Source organism: Rana temporaria, chromosome 10, assembly GCF_905171775.1.
Source record: "Rana temporaria chromosome 10, aRanTem1.1, whole genome shotgun sequence".
Classification (NCBI taxonomy): domain Eukaryota; kingdom Metazoa; phylum Chordata; class Amphibia; order Anura; family Ranidae; genus Rana; species Rana temporaria.
The window spans coordinates 51,255,997-51,273,166 of record NC_053498.1 but is presented as its reverse complement, the minus strand read 5'-3'; the positions used below and the strand labels follow the sequence as shown (position 1 = coordinate 51,273,166).

Genomic DNA, 17,170 nt, shown 5'->3' with positions numbered 1-17,170 from the left:
TAAACAGTTATAGTATATGTGTGAGTCTATATGCTCTTTGGCTCCCTCTAGCGATCAGTTCCACAGACACATGTCCCACTGCGTTAGCTCAGACAGACAAACTGAATTCTGTAGATGTTCCTTCCCGTTAGAAGTAGTCTTCTGCTAGCCTCATTTGGTGCACATTAGTTAATTGTAATCCAACGGGATGTGTAAAGAAGGAGAGAACAAACACCCAAAGTATACAGCGTGCTAGCGCACAAACGCCAATCCTCTCAATGCACTGTTACTGCCGGATGCAATGTATCCCTGCACGTGGCGTGTTAATTTCCCAAAAAGTATAAGCAAGTCTAAAAGAACCACCTTCTTGCGATACAGTTATTGATATCGGTGGGCAGGTGCCCTCTCACCAAATGAGACCTCGCCTCGCCGGTACGTTCCGTCTGGAGTGTCTTGGTTCTCAGCCTCTCCGCAGCTTGCAGTCCCTGCTCCTCGGCGCAGCCGTCACAAGGTGGTGGATAGGCGACTCTGATTGCTGTGAAGTTTAGATCAATACTACGATAAGGATCCCCCACGGATTAGGCGATCCACTCTGGTGACTGTAGGCCCAGGCTTCTCGGGCCTAGTCAAACTTGTAGCAGGCCTCAGCGCAGCCTTTCTGCTGGCTTGAAGATGGCTTCCCAGGAGGCCGGATGCAAGCCTTCCCTTGCCTTAAAAAGCTCCTCCCAGAAGGCTGTGCATGTTGCAATGCACTCTGGTAGCACAGTAGCACTGTGGGCATTGTAGTCTATTTAACACCCAAAGTAATGGAGTCTTTATCTCCCTGTACTTCAAGGTCCATAATGCATTGTTCTATAATAATTAAACCGAACATGTTGCAGCAATATAATAATTGAACACCGGAGGGTGCTGAGTTCCTTCTTAATCACAAACTGTAAAACTGTAGTCTATTAGCTACCTTCCGAAGTGGCACCTTTCTGCACAAGAAACCCAGAATCGTGTTCCCCAAGGCTTGAAGATACCACCAGGTCGCCTGTTCGTAGCCCCTAGCCTCAGAAAACCTGTACTCCTCTGGGCACATGATGGTGTGTATTCGATCATCCTGGTGTCACCATCACTCTTAAGACCTTGCAGCATCATGTCTGGTGGCCACATTTGAAAAGGGATATTACTGACTATGTGGCTGCCTGTCCAACTTGTGCTGCTAATAAAGTACCCCGCACATTGCCTACTTGACTGTTACAACCACTTCCAGCACCTCGCCAGCCTTGGACCCATTTGACTGGACTTCATTACAGACTTACCTAAGTCCGAGTGCATGATTGCTCTATGGGTCATAGTGGATTGCTTTTTCAAAATGTCTTATTTTGTGCCGCTCCCGGGATCACCTACAGGGGAAGCACTACTGGCATACCTACCAATGTCATCTCATACCACGGATCCCAGTTTGTTTCCCGATTCTGGAGAGTGTTCTGCAAGAAACTGTGAGTAACACTCTCACTCTCTACCTCACATCACCCTCAGATGGTCAAACCGAACGCATGAACCAGACCCTGGAAACCTATCTTCGACATTATGTCAATGCATTACACTCCATCTGCTCTGAGTAATTGCCTTTGGCTGAGTTCGCCATTAATTCCCATTGGCACAGTGCTCTTCATACCACACCATTCTATGCTGCCCTAGGCTATTACCCTCAGACTTTTCCCCTACTCCAGCCTTCTTCTGGTGTACCAGCAGCAGATCAGCGGGTGAAAAATATTCTGCTACAAAATAAAATGTGTTTATTACTACAGAAGTCAGCAGGCAAGTATGTGCTTTTCTCCAACAGACGAAGATGCCATATACCTCCATATGTGTTGGGGGACAGAGTTTGGCTATCAACCATATATAGTTACATAGTTAGTCAGGTTGAAAAAAGACACAAGTCCATCCAGTTCAACCTCAAAAAAATAAACAAACAAAATAAAAAACACAATACAATCCCATACACCCAACTCCATACCCACAGTTGAAACAGACTGAAACAACCTTCTACCAAATTGGGCCCTCGTTTCATCGGTCCAAACAGAATTATTGCTCGAGTCAGGCCAGTCTCCTTTCGGTTGAAATGACCCTCCCCTCTCCAGATACATCCCGTAATTCCACATTTCCCTCTTCAAAAAATAGGATTTTTGTACTCAACGTAAAATCCATTTCTCTGAGTTCATTGACGGACACAGCAGCCTTTGACCTTAGGGTTATATCCGCTTCCTTCAGGAGAGTTAGACAGAAAAAAAGCACTTTAAGTGTTAACAACACTTTCCTCAGTGCAGCTCCTCCCAGGGGGCGTGGTTCCCTGGGTATAACCCACACCCTGCTCTAGCAGCTCCAGTTCGTAACAAGCATTACAAACAAAAGGAGGGGTGGGTGCTGTGTCCGTCCATGAACTCAGAGAAATGGATTTTACGGTGAGTACAAAAATCCTATTTTTCCCTTAGGTCATGGACGGACACAGCAGCCTTTGACCTTAGGGATGTCCCCAAGCAGTGTCAAAAAATTTGAGGGGTGGAAAAAAACAACACAGCAAACCAAGCTTACACCCCAAACAAAACCGGAGTTACTCAAACGGAGGAACTCCAACTTTAAACTGCCGCCTGTAACACCTTGCGGCCGAAGGAGGCATCAGAAGATGCACTCACATCCACCTTGTAAAACTTTGAAAAAGTGTGGACCGACGACCAGGTCGCTGCCTTACACACCTGTAACACAGAGGCTTGATGCCGGAAAGCCCAAGAGGCACCGATCGCCCTGGTCGAATACACCATAACCCGAAAGGGAGGCGCCCGCCCCTTCAGGGCATAGGCCTGAAGCACAACCTGTCGGATCCACCTAGAAATGGTGGCCGACGAGACTGGCAGACCTTTTTTGGGACCAGCCACCGACACGAACAGTGAGTCCGACTTCCGGAACGGAGCCGTAGCCGATAGGTACACTCGCAGGGCCCGAACCACATCCAGGGAATTTAAAGTGGCCTCCTTCTGGTTTTTCGGCTGAGGACATAAGGATGGAAGAACAATGTCCTCATTAATGTGAAAAGTTGAAACCACCTTTGGGAGAAAAGACGGCTGAGGTCCAGTACCACCTTATCCTTATGGATGACCAAGTAGGGAGCCTTGCAAGACAAGTTCAGATACTCGTCTGATCGAGGTAATTGCTACCAGAAAAAACACCTTCTGTGATAAAGTCAACAAAGGGATCTTTCGGATGTCCTCAAAGGGAGCATCCTGAAGCACCGAAAGGACTAAATTCAAGTCCCATGGGGGTAGCGGATGACGCACCGGAGGGGCCACATGCCGGACCCCCTGCACGAACGTACCCACCAAGGAGTGCCCCGCCAAGGGGCGCTGAAAGTAAACGGCCAGAGACGAAATCTGACTCTTAACCGTACTCAAGGCAAGAGCCTGATCCACTCCCCGCTGTAAAAACAGCAGAATCCTGGACACCACGTATGTACGAAGGTGCCACTTCATCTCCTCACACATAGAGATGTAGGCTTTCCACGTACGATGGTAAATCCTCCGTGAAGTACACTTCCGTGCACGCAGCATTATAGAAACCACCGAGCCAGATAGGCCCCGGTCCTTCAACACCTGGCTTTCAACAGCCACGCCATCAAAGCCAGCGACTGTAAAGCAGAGTGGAAGACCGGACCATGTGACAGAAGATCTTCTCTCAGGGGTAGACGCCAGGGGTGTTGTAATGTCACACCAATAACTTTGCATTAAAGGGTCACTAAAGGAAAAAAAATGTTTTGCTGAAATGACTGTTTACAGGGTATAGAGACATAAAAGTTTACTGATTCCTTTTAAAAATGATTACAAATAGATAAAAATCAATCATATAATGTGCCTACAGGTTAGTTTCACTTTTAAACTGGTTTCATGTTCCTGTGAACTAGAGAGACACACAGAACAAAAACAAACAAATCCAGGGCAGTGTTTTGTTTTTAAAATGAATCTGATTGGTTCTGTTAAGTTTTAGACACACAGTAATGACAGCTTAGACCACCGTGAAAAGCTCCCAGTACTATGGTTATAAGGAAACAGACAACCAGGAAGTGTGGAGATCACAGCAGAATTACAGCAACTTTAAAGCAAAAACGAACAATGAGGACATGAAACCAGTACTGCAGTAAGGTAAAGGAAGCTATTTAGCTAAAAAAAATTCCTTTAGTGATCCTTTAAGTACAACTATAGTTGCTTCTTTCCCAGTCAACTCTCTTTGTTTCTTCCTTCTTTCCGAATACCCTCTCACTTCCTGGTTCCCTCCTGTGCGGCCTATTTAAACTCCCAGCACTGACAGGAAGTTGTTCCTCTTTTGCTGACAGAACGCCACTGTCAGCTGGGCTTCCAGACTCACCTCACCTGATCCAAGCTCCAGCTTCCTGTACTGGACCTCCAGGACTCCTTGTTCACTACAGCTCACAGCAACCAGGTCCAGGCTCCCAGGACGCTCATCCATGCCCAGATATCTGCAACCGCAAGTACTCTGCTATTGAAACCATTCTCTTAACGCTGATCTCCATACTTGCTACTTTGCTTCCAAGTTCATGTTTACTGCTATGCTGCCAAATGCTATGGAGATCTGCTGAAGTCTCTACTCTAGCTTTCATGTTAAAGTTCATTGCTACAGATACCAGCTCTCACGTTAATGCTCACTGCTACAGATACCAACTCTCATGTTAATGTTCACTGCTACAGATACCAGCTCTCATGTTAATGTTCATTACTAACCCCTAGTGTGCAGTCCCAGTACTGCAGCTATACTTATCCTTATACCATTAATACCAAGATTCACTTTAATGTTGCTTATGCTGGAATAAGCACTATTTACTTTACTGAGGCTGTGATGATAGAACCCAAACTCTTAACTGAGTTAAGAGTGAAACCTGGGTTCGATCCTGAGAAGTCTCCACAGTTGCGATCCATAAACCTGAAACTAATTTGGCGTATTGTTACATAATAGAGGAACCATTTTCAAAATGGATCCAGCGGAACTAACCAATCATCTTGTAGGTCTCTCACAACGGGTTGATATCCTCTCTGCCTCATTGCAGGAAGTACGGTTGGAGAATGACACTCTCCGTAACTGTCTTAACCAAATTGTTCCTCCTCACAGGGATCGTCCGGAACCCAAGGTCTGCCCACCTGAACCCTTCTCTGGTGATAGGAGGTTATTTTGTCATTTTGTCAGTTCCTGTCAGTTGATGTTCGAGTTACAGCCGCGCACTTACTATTCTGACAGGATTAAAATACTCACTCTTATTTCCTACCTCAAAGAAGACCCCAGAGCGTGGGCAGACACTTATGTAGAAGAACATGGGGAACTCTTGGGTTCTTTCAACACTTTACTAGGAGATATGTCCCTCCTCTATCAGGATTCTAACAAGCAGCTTACCGCTGAAAATACCCTCAGGAATCTTAAACAGGGTAAGAGACCTGTAGAGGATTACATTTCCGAATTTAAGGCCTGGTGTTGTGATTCCCAGTGGAACGACATCGCCCTCTGGAACCAATTCCGCTTGGGCCTATCGGAGGCCATGAAAGATGAGCTTGCACGCACTGATATACCTGCATCCTTACAGGATCTCATGCTTCTTACAGTTGCTATAGACCGCCGCCTCAGAGAAAGAAAGGCGGAACAAGCTAATTCATCTATTCCTCCAACTCCTATAAGAGCTAGTTCACCTCCTATAGGGGAACCCATGGACATAGGGTCAATCAGGGGGCACCTATCCCCTAAGGAGAAACAAAGTAGGAGAGTTCAAAACCTCTGCTTATACTGTGCTGGCTCTGACCATTCAGTTTCTTGCTGCCCACTTCTCTCAAAGAAGTCTGGAGGTAGTATATCACATATTAGTAAGCACAATCGATCTCAGACCATAACTAATCGCTACATTTTCATTCCTCCTACCCTACAGTGGGACCACGAAAGGATCACCGTTGATGCTATGGTTGATACTGGAGTCTGTGGCAACTTTATTAACACTCGCCTAATTCATTCCAAGAAGATTCCATGGGTGACTAAACGTACTCCTCTTTCAGTTACCTTCATAGATGGTTCTACTTCTTCCTACCTCTTCCTATTTTCCCTTCGAACCGTTTCATCAGGGATACCACTAGTTTCAAACAACTACTCATTCAAGATACCTCTGATGATCCCACGTTACCCGATGGACTCATTAAGCAACCTAATGGGTTATACACCCACAACAACAAGCTTTATGTTCCACCTACGTTACAGCTTCTACTCCTTAAACAACTTCATGACAGCCCCTTGGCTGGTCACCCTGGCATTACAAAGACTATCCACCTGGTAAATAGGAATTACTGGTGGCCTGGCATGACTAAAACTATACAAGACTATGTTACTACTTGTGAAATTTGCGCCTGTAGCAAACATGCACATAGAACAAATCCCCCTTCATATAAAGTGGGAGATTTAGTTTGGTTGTCTACTCGTAACTTACGTCTCAAGGTCCCTTCCAAAAAACGTGGCCGTCAGTTTGTCGGTCCCTTCCCAATTCTACAAATAATCAACAACAATGCTGTAAAACTCAAGTTACCTCCGGATTGGAAGATACACCCTTCGTTCCATGTCTCTCTCATCAAACCCTTTAAACCCAATCCGTTTCCTGGCAGAGCCCCACGACCTCCTCCTCCCGTGGAGGTAGTGGGCGAGATTGAATACATAGTAGAGAAGATTTTAGATTCCAGAAAGCGGGGATCTACTCTACAATATTTAATACACTGGAAAGGCTATGGGCCTCAGGATGACTCTTGGGAAGACGCTTCACATGTTCATGCTCCCCATTTAATCAAGCTCTTCCATCGCAGGTACCCTTATCGGCCATCTGGTCGTCGGAGCCCCGGAGGTGCTCCCTTGAGGAGGGGGCTATGTAACGTCACACCAATAACTTTGCATTAAAGCGGAGGTTCACCCGCACATGACCCTTTTTCCCCTTCGCTTCATGCTCGTTTTGTCTAGGGGAATCGGCTAGTTGTTTAAAATATGATCCGTATTTACCGTTTACGAGATGCATCTTCTCCGGGTATGGGCTGCGGGACTGGGCGTTCCTATTTTGATTGACAGTCTTCCGAGCGGCTTCCGACGGTCGCATCCATCGCGTCACGATTTTCCGAAAGAAGCCGAACGTCGGTGCGCAGGCGCAGTATAGAGCCGCACCGACGCTCGGCTTCTTTCGGCTACTAGTGACGCGATGGATGCGACCGTCGGAAGCCTCTCGGAAGACTGTCAATCAAGAAGGAATGCCCGCTCCCGAAGACCCATTGTCAGGGAAGGTTCCCCCCGCTGGTGTTACTGCCTGGTATTTGGCGTGCAGTACTGTGGCCCACCACCAGGTGTCTCCCAGCAGTCATGGACTGCCGGGGGAGCTCTCCCCTGGTGGTATTATGTGATGCTTGGGCTGCAGTGCTGGTGTCCACCAGCGGGGGGTTCTTGGCAGTATGGAACATACAGCCCTTCCTGCGTTCAGGTGTGACCTGAACGCAATTAGCAAGCCTCTATATATACCCGGCGTGTGTAATCAGTCCTCGCCCTGGTATCAGTCTACTACCTTGATCCTGACCCTGATTTCTGGACCCTGATTCTGATCCTTGATCCTGATCCCTGCCTGGACTTTCCTCCCTGTTTCCTGATTCCTGCTTCCTGCTTCCCTTGGATTCCTACCTCGCAGCCCGTCCATCCGTCCGCTCCCTGCTCTGTTCTGTCCCCATCCTCACCCATCTGCTGACATCCCACGTGTATGACCTCGGCCTGGCTTTGTTTATGGATACGGTATCTCCCTTTGTTTGTATATACTGTTTGCTGTTTATTGTGCACTGGTTGTCCCACATGTTTTGTTCACCTTGTAAATAAACACCTTTTATTTCACTGCATACAGTCTTGGTCTTCTCTGTGTAGGCACACAGTACTGGTCTACTAAACTCTCCTGACAGTATACCAGGGCCATCCCTGACCAGACGTGCCTGCATTGAGGAACCATCCTGTTGCGGTGCGTTTTTTGAAGATGGATTTCAATGAAATCACTTATGGAGTATTGTCGGCAGGTTTTTGAGGGATGGACATGTGACCAGCTGATGGAAGCCATCAGATCAGCCCATTCCATGGTGGATCAGGGTTATATGTCTTAAGATGATATTCAGCCATTAATCCAGTTATGTGTTAAACCGGCCCTGTCGTTCATCCCAGATGGTAGTGATGATTTCTCTCCTCCCTTCAGTCGTGACCAAGTTGAATCATTGATATGGTTATTAGAGGATGATCCAGTTTCTTTTGATGAACATTATTCCTCTTGTTCCCAGCAGAAATTGTCTGAGTGCATTAGTTCAGTGCAGTCTCTGATTAAACAGGGTGTGTGTGAACCTGCTTTTGTTCAACCTGTGCTGCAGGCATGGTCAGATCTCCTGATTTTAGCCAAACCACTGCATTCCAGCCCTGCCATTAATCACCTGCCTTTCCAAGAATCTATCCATCCATCACCAATAGCAACCCCAGTCGCAGCTCAGTATACACTGCTTCCCACCAGATACCAATACCCAGTCTCTGCTCCCTGTACCTATCCTGCATTCAACCCACCTGTCTCTTCTCAGCTGCCTACAAACCCACAGCAAGCCACTTCTACCATCAGACACCTACCTGTTCAAGAGTCTTTTCTCCCATCACCCATGGCAACCCCAGTCGCAGCTCAGTATACACTGCTTCCCACCAGATACCAATACCCAGTCTCTGCTCCCTGTACCTATCCTACATACAACCCACCTGTCTCTTCTCAGCTGCCTACAAACCCACAAAAACTTCCTCCAGCTACTGTTCCCTCTTCTCTGCCATATCCCAATCCTCCTTTCCAGTCTGCTGCACCCCTTACCTACAGAGCTTCTGTGGCTAAGCCCAAGAAAAAATGAAAGTTTTTCCCAACCAAGACGATCCTGCCAGTAACCCAACCTGTCTCCACACCAACCAACCTGCTCCAGTCTGCTTGCATGCCAGCTGAACCTGATAACCAGCCTGATCCTGCCAAACCTCTACCTGCTATCCGGCCAGTGCCTCCGCCTGAAGTTCCCGTATGCCAGCCTGATGTTCCTGTGCCAGTTTTCCAGCCTGACATTCCTGTGCCAGTTTGCCAGCCTGTGCCAGTGCCATCTGCCCAGCCTGTGCCAGTGCCATCTGTTAAGCCTGTTCCAGTGCCATCTGTTAAGCCTGTTCCAGTGCCATCTGTTAAGCCTGTTCCAGTGCCATCTGTTAAGCCTGTTCCAGTGCCATCTGTTAAGCCTGTTCCAGTGCCATCTGCTCAGCCTGTTCCAGTGCCATCTGCTCAGCCTGTTCCAGTGCCATCTGCTCAGCCTTTTCCAGTGCCATCTGCTCAGCCTGTTCCAGTGCCATCTGCTCAGCCTGTTCCAGTGCCATCTGCTCAGCCTCTTCCAGTGCCATCTGCTCAGCCTGTTCCAGTGCCATCTGCCCTGCCTGTTCCTGTACCAGCTGCCCTGCCTGTTCCTGTACCAGCTGCCCTGCCTGTTTCTGTACCAGCTGCCCAGCCTGTTTCTGTACCAGCGGCCCAGCCTGTTTCTGTACCAGCGGCCCAGCCTGTTTCTGTACCAGCGGCCCAGCCTGTTTCTGTACCAGCGGCCCAGCCTGTTTCTGTACCAGCGGCCCAGCCTGTTTCTGTACCAGCGGCCCAGCCTGTTTCTGTACCAGCGGCCCAGCCTGTTTCTGTACCAGCGGCCCAGCCTGTTTCTGTACCAGCGGCCCAGCCTGTTTCTGTACCAGCGGCCCAGCCTGTTTCTGTACCAGCGGCCCAGCCTGTTTCTGTACCAGCGGCCCAGCCTGTTTCTGTACCAGCGGCCCAGCCTGTTTCTGTACCAGCGGCCCAGCCTGTTTCTGTACCAGCGGCCCAGCCTGTTCCAGTGCCAGTTACCCAGCCTGTTGTTCCAATTGCCCAGCCTGACGTGCCAGTTACCCCGCCTGACGTTGCAGTGCCAACCACCCAACTTCTTGAGCCACTGCCTGCTGCCCAGCCCAACGACCCGGAGCCTGCTGCCCAGCCCGACGACCCGGAGCCTCTGTCTGCTGCTCAGCCCGACGACCGGGAACCTCTGTCTGCTACCCAGCTCGACGACCCGGAGCCTGCTGCCCAGCCCGATGACCCGGAGCCTCTTTCTGCTGCCCAGCTCGATGACCCGGAGCCTGCTGCCCAGCTCGATGACCCGGAGTCTGCTGCCCAGCTTGATTTGCCCCTGTCTGCTTCCCAGCTTGATGTACTTTTTGCCCAGCCTGAGATGTCCGTACCCGCTGCCCAGCTCGAGCTGCACTTTGCCCGGTTTAAGGTCTTGGACCTTCCTCCGGCCCAACCTGATGTGACTTTATCTGCTGCCCGGCTTGACACCACGGACTTTCCCCAGCAACAGCTAGTTGGAGCCTCCGGAGGCCGCTCCTTTGAGGGGGGTACTGTCAGGGAAGGTTCCCCTCGCTGGTGTTACTGCCTGGTATTTGGCGTGCAGTACTGTGGCCCACCACCAGGTGTCTCCCAGCAGTCTTGGACTGCCGGGGGAGCTCTCCCCTGGTGGTATTATGTGATGCTTGGGCTGCAGTGCTGGCGTCCACCAGCGGGGGGTTCTTGGCAGTATGGAGCATACAGCCCTTCCTGCGTTCAGGTGTGACCTGAACGCAATTAGCAAGCCTCCTATATATCCCCGGCGTGTGTAATCAGTCCTCGCCCTGGTATCGGTCTACTACCTTGATCCTGAGCCTGTATCCTGACCCTGATTTCTGGACCCTGATTCTGATCCTTGATCCTGATCCCTGCCTGGAATTTCCTCCCTGTTTCCTGCTTCCCTTGGATTCCTACCTCGCAGCCCGTCCATCCGTCCGCTCCCTGCTCTGTTCTGTCCCCATCCTCACCCATCTGCTGACATCCCACGTGTATGACCTCGGCCTGGCTTTGTTTATGGATACGGTATCTCCCTTTGTTTGTATATACTGTTTGCTGTTTATTGTGCACTGGTTGTCCCACATGTTTTGTTCACCATGTAAATAAACACCTTTTATTTCACTGCATACAGTCTTGGTCTCCTCTGTGTAGGCACACAGTACTGGTCTACTAAACTCTCCTGACACCCATACCCGGAAGCGACGGAGAAGATGCATCTCGAAAACGGTAAGTACAGCTCATATTTTAAAACAACTAGCCGATTCCCCTAGACAAAACGAGCAGGAATCTAAGGGGAAAAAAAAACAAAAAAAACTAATTGGGTGAACTCCCGCTTTAAGTACAACTATAGTTGCTTCTTTCCCAGTAAACTCTCTTCGCTTCTTCCTTCTTTCCGAATACCCTCTTACTTCCTGGTTCCCTCCTGTGCGGCTCTCATGTTAATGTTTATTACTAACCCCTAGTGTGCAGTCCCACTACTGCAGCTATACTTATCCTTATACCATTAATACCAAGATTCACTTTAATGTTGCTTATGCTGGAATAAGCACTATTTACTTTACTGCGGCTGTGATGATAGAACCCAAACTCTTAACTGAGTTAAGAGTGAAACCTGGGTTCGAACCTGAGAAGTCTCCGCAGTTGCGATCCATAAACCTGAAACTAATTTGGCGTATTGTTACAGGCGTCTGCCACCAGACGCACCAGGTCCGCGTACCAGGAGCGGCGCGGCCAGTCTGGGGCGATCAGGATTGTTGGAATCCCTTCAGCTTCCACCCTGCGCAGCAGGCGAGGAAGAAGCTTCAGAGGACGGAAGGCATAAATTAGGCGATAGTGACCCCAAGGTGCAACCGACGCGTCCGCCCACGGGTCCTTTGAACTGGCCACGAACCGTGGCACCTTCATATGGAGACGGGACGCTAGGAGGTCCACGTCTGGAGTGCCCCACTTTTGGCACAGACTTTGAAACACCTCCGGGTGGAGTGACCACTCTCCTTGGTCCAGTGTTTGGCGACTTAGGAAGTCGGCTTGCCAATTCTGTACTCCCGGAATGTACACGGCCGACAGAGCCGGAATGGACCTTTCGGCCCACCAAAGGATGTGCGCAACTTCCAGCGCTGCAGCCGAGCTTCGTGTGCCTCCCTAATGATTGATGTACGCCACGGCCGTGGCGTTGTCGGACTGGATCCTGACCGCCCGGTCGGCCCTGCAGCTCCAGGGACCACCTGGCAAGGCAGTTTGATTGCTCTGAGCTCCAGTACATTGATTGGAAGACTCAACTGAATCTGGTTGAAAAAAGACACAAGTCCATCCAGTTCAACCACAAATAAATAAACAAAATAAAAAACACAATACAATCCTATACACACAACTCCATGTCCCAACGTAACAGAATTTCCTTCTTTAGTTCCCTGGTGTGAAATTGGGCATAAGGAACTGTCTCGAAAGAGGCCACCATCAGACCCAGAACTCTCATGCAGAAATGAAGAGTCGACCACTTCTGGGTCAACAACTGCTGCACCGCAGAATGCAGTGTCTGGAGTTTTTTCGGTAGGAGAAAAACCCTCACCTCCGTGGAATCCAGGACTAGCCCCAGGTATTCCAGTCGCTGAGACGGAACCATCACTGACTTCTGGATATTCAGAAGCCAGCCGAACTCTTGGAGAGTCTGACACGTGATAGACACGTCCTCCTCTAACTCTGAGCCTGAGGAAGCTCTCAGGAGAAGGTCGTCCAGATATCCCACGATAGCAATCCCTCGGTGTCTCAGCAGGGCCAGTATCGGGACGAGCACCTTGGTGAAAACCCATGGTGCCGAAGCTAGGCCGAACGGGAGGGCCACAAATTGAAAGTGGTCTTCCCCGATCGCAAAGCGCAGAAACCTCTGGTGCTTTGTGCAAATGGGAACATGTAAGTATGCGTCCATGATATCCAAGGATGCCAGGAAGTCCCCCTGATGGAGTGCTGCTATTACCGAGCGAACCGACTCCATCCGGAATTTTTGCACCTTAACAAAACAATTGAGGGCCTTGAGGTCCAGGATTGGACGGACCCCTTCCTTCTTGGGGACTACGAATAGATTGGAGTAGAACCCTTGAAACCGTTCCAACGAGGGAACTGGTACAATCACTCCCCTGTCCAGTAGATCCTGGACAGCCCCTGACAGAGCCTGCCAACGAACCGGAGGAAGCTGGAGATTGGAAGGAAAAAATCTGTTCGGTGGACAAGAGGGAAACTCTATCTTGTACCCCGAGGAAACTACTTTGCAAACCCAACGGTCGGAGAGAAGAGACCTCCACCGAGTCGCGGATTCGCGGAGCCAGCCCCCCACCCGAGACACGGGCAGACCTTCACGCGGAAGCAGGTTTGTCTGCAGGCTTGTTAGGCTTGCGGAACCAGGGACGCTTCTGCCCTGCAGCGGGCGTCTTAGCACCTTTGCGAATTCTTTCCCGCCACACTGGGCGCACAAAAAAAACGCTTTGGGTTAGTAAAAGAGAGCCCTTGCCTACGGCGAGGCTCCTTGCCCTTCCCAGATTGTGGGAGCAGTGTGCTCTTACCACCTGTGGCATCCTTAATGATGTCATCCAGGGACGCCCCAAAAAGCCGCTTACCCTTAAAGAGTAAATCCACCAAAGCCTTCTTTGAGGATTGGTCCGCATTTCAGCCACACAAGGCGGCGTAGTACCACCGCATAGGCAGAGGCTCTGGAAAGCAAGGGAAGCATATCCAGGGCCGACTCACAAACAAATTTAAGACCCTGAACCAATTGTTCAGCCAGGTCCTTGCAGGTCTCGGAAGCATCCTGCTCCTCCAGCAACAACTTTGCCCGTTCAGTCACTGTCTGGGACACCAGAGACCCGGCCACAACCGGTCTCACAGCCGAACCCACAACTGTGAACATAGACTGGGCCACAACCTCCACTCTCCTATCAGCGGGGTCCATAAAAAAAGGGGGAGCCCCTTCCACAGGCAATGTGGTGGCTTAACTCAGTCTGGACATGGGAGGGTTCACTGATGGAGGAGAGACCCACTTTTTCAAAAAGCCCTCCTCAAAGGGATAACGGACCGCAAAGTTTTTAGGAACAGCTAAAACTTTCTGTGGCGTGTCCCATTCCTTAAAGAGCAACTGCTCCAAATATGGAATACAGGGAAATACTTTTGCGGTGCTGGGCGGTTTGCGGAACCCAAAAGGGACCGGCACATCCGGTGCCCCTGCCAAATCCTCAAGTTTATGAGTATCACGCACCGCAGAAATAAGAGCTCCAACAAATTCCCTATCATTCACTGACCCTGAGACAGAGTCATCCTCACAGTCCGTGTGGGTTAAGCCTGCATCATCTGACATTACAGAACCAGATTCTGAAGCAACAGCTGGCAATGAGTCTGTGTCAGAGACATCCCTAGAAGCAGGCTCAGGGAGGGGGTGCTTTGTACCCCCCTTCTGGGCACTAGCTGCTTCAAACCTGGCGAGAAACGCCTCAAGGACAGCCGACATTGCCTCAACAGATGCGGCAGGGGCAAGGGGATTAAAGTATAACTCGGGCATTGTTGGGGCAGAAACACCAGGTTCAGGTTCCATGTTGCCCCACCGCTGTGTACTGCAAGGCAGAACAACCCACCAGTCACCTCCCTGGTGCAAAAATAGAAGCAGAGGCCTCCCAGGGACTCACCACCCCACCCGGGTACAGAGAGAGCTGAAAACCTGAGGTGTGCTCTGATGTGCTGGCTGTGCTGCATCTGTCACCTCAGGGAAGATTTGTGTTTTGCAGTGCTAAAACTGTCACAAGAGGCCAATACATTTCCAAGATGGCCGCCGTCTGAGGTAAAAATCACCAGCGGGCTACAGAAAAAAGGCCACCGAGCTATGTAAACCGTGACGACGGCAAAATGGCGGCCGTGGAGCAGTATAAATTCCCCAGTGATGCACCAAACACCTAACACTACACAGCAGCACACAGCAGCACCCCCAGAGAAAAAACACAGTCCCTTACAACACACGGGCCCCGGTTGGGAATAAAGAAGCCCCAGGAGGCCCCCCTCACAGCCGCTACCCAGTCTGGGGAAGGAGGGAGAGGAAAGGGAGAGAGGAAAGCAGGTCGGACCCTCAGTCGACCTCCCCAGGGAAAAGACCAGCCAAACCACCTTGCCAGGGCAAGGGGCCACTACTTATCCATCCTGCGACTACCAGCTGGAGGTATCCTAGACAGAACCAACATCCACTAATGGCATGGCTGTCGGCCAGACACACTGGGACAAGGCCATAGAGACCGGTCATATGTGTGTCCTGGAACATGTAGTTCCCCGGCCACCCCTGGAGCAATGGGGCCTGTCGTGGACGACCCAGAGCTGAGCTGAGGGCCAGCACACGCTCGATGGGGGGACTACAAGAGTCAAGACCCAGCCTGTCACCCAGTCGGCTGTTGATAGAAGAATCACAGGATTCAAAATGCAGGAACAAAATAATAAAAAGTTAAAAAATCGCAAAAAAATCTCCAGACTACAGGGACTCCAGAGTGCCTGTCCTATCCTGACATTAGGCAGAAAGAAACTGGAGCTGCTAGAGCAGGGTGTGGGTTATACCTGGGGAACCACGCCCCCTGGGAGGAGCTGCACTGAGGAAAGTGTTGTTAACACTTAAAGTCCCTTTTTCTGCCTAAATCTCCTGAAGGAAGCGGATATAACCCTAAGGTCAAAGGCTGCTGTGTCCGTCCATGAACGGAAGAGAAAAGCAATTTTCAATCGCTACTCAAGAATGCAACAGCTACCTCCTCCTGATCTTGTTGATGGACAAAATGAGTTTGAAGTCTCCAAGATTCTTGATTCTAGAAGACAGGGTCATGGCCTTCGGTATCTGGTTCATTGGGATGTATATCCTGTCACAGACCATTCCTGGGTTCCAGCTAAAAATCTGCATGCGGTTATTTGAAACTTCCATGCCTCCTTTCCCACTAGGCCCCGCTAGGCCCCCTGGGAGGTCCACTGGGGAGGGGGCCCTGTCATGTACCTGGATGTATTTGAACCGGGATCTTCCTGGTCGACAATCTACAAACAAAGCAGCCCATAAATGGCAGTACTTCCTATCTCTCAGTGCCCGTTTGTGTTGACTAGTTCCCTGGGTGTTGTGATAAGCTTTGTGACTCTGATTTCCGTGTATGAACTCCTGCCTGAATTCCTGACTACTCTCTAGCCTGCTGATTTTGTACTTCAATGCCAGCTCGTTTATGACCTCCGCCTGCTTGGCCACTCTCTGGATTTCGATCGTGTACCGCTTTGCCTGATCCGTTGAAGTCCTGACCTGCCTAAGTTTTCGCCTGAATCCTCAGCACACAAGCTCCAACTAAGATCTAGGATGGCAAGCACTCCCCATCGACTTAACACCCCCCCCCACACACACACACACACACACTCCTCACCACCCCTTCTCCCCCCTCCCATTTTTAAGCTAACAGACTGACGATTGCAGTGCACTGTCCACTGTTAACTCATTCTTATGAAGACCAAATTAAGGGAAGCAGCACTAAGGGAGCAAAAGCCAGTAGCTTTGAAAGCTCTAAACTGTGAGTGGCGGGGTAAGAAGTTTAACAAATAGTTTACTGGGAAATGTTTATTTTTTTTGTGCTCAATGTTTTAAACTAAAAAAGTAGGCGGGTTTAATACTACTATAACTTCCATGTAGATTTACTCACCACACCATTGACAGACAGGAGCTGATCTCCACGTTTCAGCCCTCCATGGCGATCAGCCACACCACCAGGAATGATACGTGAGATGTAAATAGGAGAGTTTTGTTCTTTTCCTCCCATAATATTAAACCCAAGTCCTTCTTCGGTTTTTGGAAGTTCAACTACGCGTGGATGGGCATGACCTTCACTAGCTGCAAAAGCAGCCACCGTGGCCTAAAAGGAAAAAATAAAAAGTTAGAGTACCCATCAACAGTTTTTCAGAATTCTCCATGCTTTGCCATGACACCAATGAAAATAAACTGCATCTATAACCCATTTAGAGAATTAAAAGCAAAAACTCTGAAAATTGGCTGATGTGACCAATATTCATACAAAGTACTCTAAACCCTGCTCTTTTTAAAAATTGAATAAAAAGTAAATTTTAGGGTTTCTCAACCAGGAGTTCCATGGAACACTCAAGTTCCTCCAGAGGTTCCTAGGTGTCCCTTGAGCAATTTCTGCCTCCCAGATACGTTTTCAC

At 49.6% G+C, this 17,170-nt stretch overlaps 1 protein-coding gene across 1 annotated transcript in view; it reads right to left on the bottom strand.

The window, feature by feature from the left end:
• LIN7B (lin-7 homolog B, crumbs cell polarity complex component) overlaps positions 1-17,170 on the bottom strand; it is a 516,755-nt gene that overhangs the window by 219,860 nt on the left and 279,725 nt on the right. The window contains exon 4 of the mRNA XM_040327611.1: positions 16,654-16,863. Coding sequence (XP_040183545.1) covers positions 16,654-16,863 — 210 coding nt within the window. The remainder of the gene's footprint in view (positions 1-16,653; positions 16,864-17,170) is intronic.